The following is a 7,500-nucleotide window of genomic DNA, read 5'->3' as shown; positions in this document are numbered from 1 at the left end:
GTCGTCGTCCCCCGACCCCCCTCCTCCACTTCTCTCCGGAGAAAGATGTCACTGTGAAAGATCAGGAGTTATCAGCATCATGTGCAAGGGTCATCACCATGCTGGCTTGTGTTGTGGTGGACTTTGCCCGCACATGAAAGAAAATTAGTGGATATTACCAGAAACATGAATATAAAGAGCTAGCCCTATATGACCATAACAGGTCTGTGACTCTGAGAGTGTTCAAATGTCCATTTGTACACTCTCAGAGTTAAGGGGTCCTTGCAAATAAGACATTTGAGAACCACTAGTATACTAGTTGGACTCCTATGCCATAGTGTCGTAGTAAATAAAGGTCATATATTATTCTGAAGAAAACCCGGAGACTTGACATTCAGTAATCGGGTCAAAATTGGGAAAAAAAAACAAGAACATGATATTATGGTGTGCATGTGTAACTTGCCACAGACAAGACCAAGTCTATGCCATGGACACATTTGTCTGCGTACAGACATGTTGTCTGTACGGTCCCCTCACTGGCTCTGCCACTGTCGATGGCTCCACTCCAGCTCCCTCTCGCGGCCTCTCGTCTGCCTGCCATTGTGTATATAGAGATAATGGTCAGAGCACTGGCCAGCCTGACCGTATAGCGTATAGGCCAGTGGTTTTCAACCAGGGGTCCGGGGACCACCAGTGGTCCTTGCGGGGGTTCCAGGTGCATCCCCAGCTAAATTATGGAGAGTTGGTTACCAAATGAACCCTTATAGATCTTTAACTCTTGAGAGCGTGAAATGAAACAGGTCCATTTGGTTTCATTTTACGCTCTTGAGAGTTAACTTATTGGTAAACATCTGCATTGCTTAATTTACAAGAAGTCTACACGACTAGAGAATGTAAAATATTTTGGTATTTCGATCAATGTTTGCCTGTTATCTCTCCTAATGGTACCAACCGGTACCAAAATCAATACAGCATGGAATTGTGGACTTATCTTATCCAATACGACAAAATATTCTTTCGTTTTGGGGTCTGCTGCAAGGCAAAACCTCATTGAATGGTGGTCCATGGTTCAAATGCCAAATGAATATTGATATGCCTTGATATGAAAAGGGTTGAAAACCACTGCTATAGGCTACCCAAAACCAGTGGTGAGAAAAAGTATCCACATTCTTTACTTAAGTACAAAGTATTGGCATCAGCATGTGTTTAAAGTACAGTATACCAAAAGTAAAAGTACTCACTATACAGGATGTCTCATTTCAAGTACTCACTATACAGGATGTCTCATTTCAAGTTTTCAAATGTATAAAAATCAATTGAAAATGGCAGCTTTACAAGCTGCAAGATGTGTCACATCGCAAACACATTGTGAGCGTGTAGATCGGCTATTTTCAAATGGATATAGGGCTGAAGTCAGTAATGTATCTTTTGTAATAATTATCAAGTTCTACAATGTTTTCAAATAATTGTTGTTGAGTAAAAGTGCAATATTTGCCTCTGAGATGTATAGTGGATTTGAAGTAAAAGTACTGGCAATGGTAAATACTCCAGTAAAGTAAAAAAAATAAAATAATAATAATAATACCTCAAAATTGTACTGAAATACAATAAAATGTACAATAAATGTACTTAAAGTTACTTTATACCACGTATATGGAAATATCAGCGAGAGCACTGGCCAGACAGAAAACCCAACATGATTTTAATACTGATCCATGGCGAAATGAAAATAGAGAACTACCCAGAGATAATAAAGGTGACAATATCTTATGAGGGGAGAGAACCAGACAAGGTGTGTGTGTGCGAGCATGTGTGGTCACCTCACCTTTGTACGATTGTGCGATTGTACGATATGTTAAAGGTTTGATAAGATTGCATGCACCCATCAGACAATGAGGGTTTTCTTTTCACCCTCTTATCCTTTCAGTTCTTTTTCATTTTGTGAAAATAAAGAAGAAGAAGAAGGAGAAAAAAAAGGACTGGCACGGCTTGATAATGGCTTGATTTCTTTTTTAATGGGCTGTCTGTGCACAGAGGCATGCTGGGAGAAAAGCTGAGTGATTGGGATAGTAGTAATCTGTTTGGCGCAGGAGGGTGAACTATCTTTTTTTTTTTTTTTTACCAAAGTCTCCAAATTGTGATATCTTGCCAGAAGGGAAAATCATGCAGTGCTGTACAATTGTATCAATGCCATGTCATCTCTGGTCGCATCAGCATCACATTGAAAATCCTATTTTGATTTGAAGGTTGATTCGCTTGGTACATTCATTCAGGATAAAACACAGGTTCCGTCCTTCACAGTAGAGAATGTAGAGATACTGCATTCAGCTTTGGTGCCTGTGGTGATTTTGTTCATGGTTGCTTTGTCAGGAAGGGCCCCTTTATACATTTATGCAATGTAGAGCAATTCACTCACAGTATCTGGCATCCAGGTACACAGTAGACAGTACACATTAAAGGTATTCTGCAGAGCATGTTTCTACGTAATTATAAGCTCCGTAAACCAACAGGATAAGCCATTAATCTACAGAGACATGGGGACAAATGAAGTCGTGTGAGTTGTCAGGGTTTTACAAGGTGTGTGTTTACAAAACTCAACCCTGGGGGGAGGCCGGCACAAAGCTTAGTGTATGTATTGATATGTATTATGTATTGAAAAATATTATATGAAAGCCATGCATGGAACCAGGTGTATAAAAAAAATACTTTTTTGAAGATTACCTCTGAGACAATCCATGAGCTTTCTGGCTCAAGGTGTTTATTATCACATAGATGCACAATGCAGCAGGTAGCAACATTGCAGGGAATGTGTGAGAATACCTCAGCAGTGAGATTAAGAAATGCACACTGTTATCCATGTAAACAAAAACCAAAAAAGAAACGAACAAAACTATTGTACAAACAATGTAAAAGTAACAAAATACAATTGAAAGGAAATGTTTTAAAGTTACATTTAAGAAAAGCAATTGGCAATCTCTAATGTTTTTTATTTTTTTTACCTGCACAAGAATTAAATGAATCCTGCCATGAAATGGTTCCATTTGTACACTCTCAGAGTTACACACCCGTACGGGACCATTTGGAACCCACCCAAGAACACTTTGAGGCCCACTGGTATACTGTAGCAGAGTGTTTCCAGTGAGCCAACATGCACAATGGCAGCACTCTGACTCTGTTTGACCAGAATGCAACAGATAAGAGCCTTCATTAGTATCATCGGTAACACCTGTGAAGGAAGTCAGGAAGTGGCCCAAGTTCTTTCCAACATGGCGTGTGTGCATATGGCCCATTGAAAAGAGTCATAAGACTGATGGATGCCCTCCGCCCCTATGTATTCCCAACAGGAGCTGTGTCGTCAGCGCATGGCGATGCGCACGTCGGAGCGCGTGGACCGTCCGGAGACCCTGCGTCACTCGCGGCTCAACAGCGTGTCGTCGCAGTTCAGCGACGGGCCCGCCGCCAGCCCGTCGGCGCGCAGCAGCACCTCCTCCTGGTGCGAGGAGCCGGTGCCGGCCAACATGGACATCTCAACGGGACACATGATACTGGTAAGAAGACGCAGTGGTGGCGTGCAGAGAACATTCGAGAGGCAGGGGCTGAAATAGGGTATTTCAGCCCCTGTCTGTCTGTCGCACTTTTAGCCAAAATGTGCGAAAATAGCAGATCTACAAGCTCGAAAGTAGCTTGTAGATCAGCTACTTTTGAGGCGCAACCCCTGCGATGTGGCGTATGACCTGGATTTCAAAACGAATTCTTTCAACACAAAATGCTGCGTTCAAGTTCAGGAGAGTTCGGAAAAAAGGCAATTCTCCTGAATGCTGATATGGCATGGCACCAAGCCGCTAGTAAATACTGTATTCAAGGTCTGGCTGGAGAATTGCACACAACACATTGTGAGCTTTATAGAGCGAATATTTCGGTGCCTCCTTCTTATGTTATTTGACCCTTTGGCCAATGTTTCACCAGTTTTTATAGTATAGTTTGCTGATTACTTTTGATGCAGTTATGGTCTTTTTAAAGTATAAAAAAGGTCTTAAAAGTCCTTAAATTGTCACTTCACTGTCATCTGGGGACATTCAATACTTTATACTTCACAATTCGATTTAGCAAACATACTGGGCGATAAATGATGAACCCAACTAGGCCATCAACCACTTGAACCCAGGTGTCCACATTTAGGGCATGTTATTAAAGGGAAAACAATAATAAAAAAAGAAAAATCTTTAAAAGAAAAATCATAAAAAGTGGTTAAGGAGCCTTCTGGCTCCCAGTGCCCTGCACCAGTTAGCTGTACAGTACATCCATTCACCCATAGCTTCTGGCCGTGCATCGACACCTTTTCCCAACGTAATAAATCAGCATGACTCCACATGGCAGCTCTGCAAACATTCATACCTGCGAGGCCCAGTAGCTGTAATGGGTTTTTTAACTCAAGTTTGAACGAATACATTACACTACTTGTGGCGGTTCGACTCATCAAGTTAAGTTTACAGAATCATAATCGTAGTAGTGTTCTTTTTTGCTACAGTATATATCAGGGTGAGATACTGAGCTTATATAGACTGTAAATATAGTTGATGGTGAGTGTGTCGGCAAATGTGTCTACTGCATGCTTGCCTGCATGTTTGGCCTGGTGCCAGAAGCCAGCAGCTTTATTTCCACCTGTTTTCGTTCTTTCCATCTGTCTCTCTCCATAACAAAACTCTCTGATCTTTATTTATTTTGTATATTCATTTTTAAGTTTAATTTAGTTTTATTTTCTCTTTCTTTATCTCAGTGACGGTGTCACCTTTCTCTCTCTCTCTCTCTCTCTCTCTCTCTCTCTCTATCGCGCCCTCAGCTTTTATCATACCGTCCTTAATTCCCTCTGACCTCTTTGTCATGCCGTCTTTATCCTCTGTGCTGCAGCTGAACTGAGAGAGATATTGTTCTCTGTGATAATGAGAGATAATGAAATAGGATCATTACGCTGTTATTGTTGTTTGAATATTGCTGTAATTTAGTTTAAAGCTTTCGATCTCTTTTTTGTGGTAAATGTCAGTTTCACGCACACACACACACACACACACACACACACACACACACACACACACACACACACACACACACACACACACACACACACACACACACGGATGGATTGTTTTAATTTTGTTCAACTTTGCTTTCATTCATTTGAGACAAGCTTGATAAAAGAGATGGATAGATGCCTCGCAGTGTTTCCATTAATGGCGAGACCATTCATCACAATGCACGTCTGGCTTTTGTATTGGGCGCCTATAATGAATGGGACTGCATTTGAGTAATGAATTTGTATTGGTAGTAATAGATGGGTTTGGTGGCACTCGTCAAGGCTTGTTGTGAAAACCCCTTTTGAAAATGTCGACAATGGAAAATGCATTGAGCCCCACAATAACAAAAGGGAGGCAACGACCTCTTTCGCTAGTTTTATTATTAGGAGCAGCTCCTCTACAGATTCAATGCATAGAAAGGTAAAGCGCGCAGGGACCTTTGCTATACTCTTTCATATGTGGTGATTGACATGGAGATGTCCTACTGGGGTTGATCTGTAAGATTCCACTGCCATCGCACATGAAACCATGTGTGAGATTGCTTGTTATCACTGATCTCTCCTCTCCTCTCCTCTCCTCTCCTCTCCTCTCCTCTCCTATCCTCTCCTCTCCTCTCCTCTCCTCTCCTCTCCTCTCCTCTCCTCTCCTCTCCTCTCCTCTCCTCTCCTCTCCTCTCCTCTCCTCTCCTCTCCTCTCCTCTCCTCTCCTCTTACTCCTTTGAGCTAACACCATGTGGAGAAGGTTCATGTGTGCCTGGATCGCAAAAGAAATGCACACATTGACATCCGGTCAACGTGGTTAGTGTAAAGAAAAGCCTTCCGTTTCACAACTACTGTCCAACTGGACATTCTCTGCGTGTTGAGTCACCACCTGTTTCTCACCACATCCGCTCAGAGCTCTGTCACACCAAAGAAACCTCCGTCTCCTGTCTCAGAAGAACCCTCTCCTAACCCCTCATCCGCCCTCACCCATAACGCCTGCTGCAAACGTCGCCTTCTTCATCTGCGACATGATACGGCAACACCTGTGCTCGCTTAATTTATCCCTGCCGAAGGGTCGTGAAAATCTCATCATTAGCACATTTGATATGGAGAAGTTGTGTCACAAACGTATCTGTCTCTGACTGTGTGTGAACTGTTAGCTGCTTATACTGTGTCTGTTTTGTTGGAGTCTGTAGTTCAGAACCATGGACAGCGCTGTACAGTTAGATCACTGCAGCAGGCTTTGCTTCCCGTGAATCACGGAGAGCAGCAGCAGAACGCCTCTGCATGTTTTATTTCTGCACAGCACAGTAACAGGGTCAAGAACAACTATAAATGTCTTTCATTATGTTTCAGCTCTTCGTTTTCTATTCATTTTTATAAATGATATATTATATATTATCCATATTTTTCATGGATTTTGGCTGATTTCAGTGGGAACGCCTATTGAGTGGCAAAAAACTACTTTCTGGCCTTGACTGGCCTGATTGCATTAAACTCACTTTATGCATGCACATACCTTCTCTCTACTGCATGTACGTGCTTGATCTGGTATAAAACACAGAAGCTATAATAGATTGCGTTTCACAATAGTATAACAAAAATCACATGTTTGTTGTTGCTCATACGGCCGTTCTTGCATTGAGGAATACCTCAATCCCTGTGCGGCACAGCCTTGAGGAACAGCCCCCTCTCTCTACCTCTCCATATTGTTGTTCATTCTAATTTGACAGCGGGGTTATATAGACAGTAATGTGTTACCTGTTGTGTCTGGCTCCCCTGGTTGTCCCCTTCATACCAAACACCCTCTGCAGCCGGGGAGACTGCTTAGGGAGGATTAAGCATTGTTTCCCTGACACCCGGGCTCCCATCTCAGCCTTCTGATTGGCAGACATAATCCCCCCATTCACTAAAACCTTCGTTACCCTGTCTCTGGAAAACTCCATGGTCCACTGCTTCCCCCTAGAAGACGGCCTGGGGTGTTGCGGGGGGTGGGGGGGGGGGGGGGATCTCGATAAGGCGCTTCTGGCTGCATTGCATCAGATGATATGAATTCGGAATTAGTTCAGGGCATCGTTTGAATGGGACGGGATGTAATTTAGAGTGGATGTATCGAGTACATGGAGATGTAATGTGTGCATTGGTGAGGGAGGTGGGATGCTGTCATGGCTGATGGGCAGAGAGTGTACTTGTGCAAGGTGACAGGAGCGTATAGTGGTGACAGGCTGTCAAGTGGCCGTAATGGCACATTTCTCCAAAGAAAACTGCATTTTGTGTTTGAGAGAGAGAACCCCACTGCAGTGCACATGCAAATAAACATCGTTCCTCTGGCGAATGGGTTAAAGGCTGCATTGTGTTAAGTTTCATTGTTTTCAATAGACAGACATTTACCCTCAACAAGATGAAGATCAAAATGGAAGAACATGGGATCAATATGCCATATACACTCACCACTAGTCACCATTTGT

General features: G+C 42.7%; 1 protein-coding gene across 1 annotated transcript in view; it reads left to right on the top strand.

Annotated features, from left to right (window-relative positions):
* The window catches only part of ptprn2 (protein tyrosine phosphatase receptor type N2), a gene marked incomplete at its 5' end in the record, with an annotated part of 201,475 nt that overhangs the window by 165,147 nt on the left and 28,828 nt on the right, over positions 1 to 7,500 (top strand). The window contains one exon of the mRNA XM_083777727.1: positions 3,324 to 3,527. Coding sequence (XP_083633853.1) covers positions 3,324 to 3,527 — 204 coding nt within the window. The remainder of the gene's footprint in view (positions 1 to 3,323; positions 3,528 to 7,500) is intronic.

Source organism: Protomyctophum parallelum, assembly GCF_964188405.1.
Source record: "Protomyctophum parallelum genome assembly, chromosome: 12".
NCBI lineage: Eukaryota > Metazoa > Chordata > Actinopteri > Myctophiformes > Myctophidae > Protomyctophum > Protomyctophum parallelum.
This window is presented reverse-complemented; position numbering and strand designations above follow the sequence as displayed.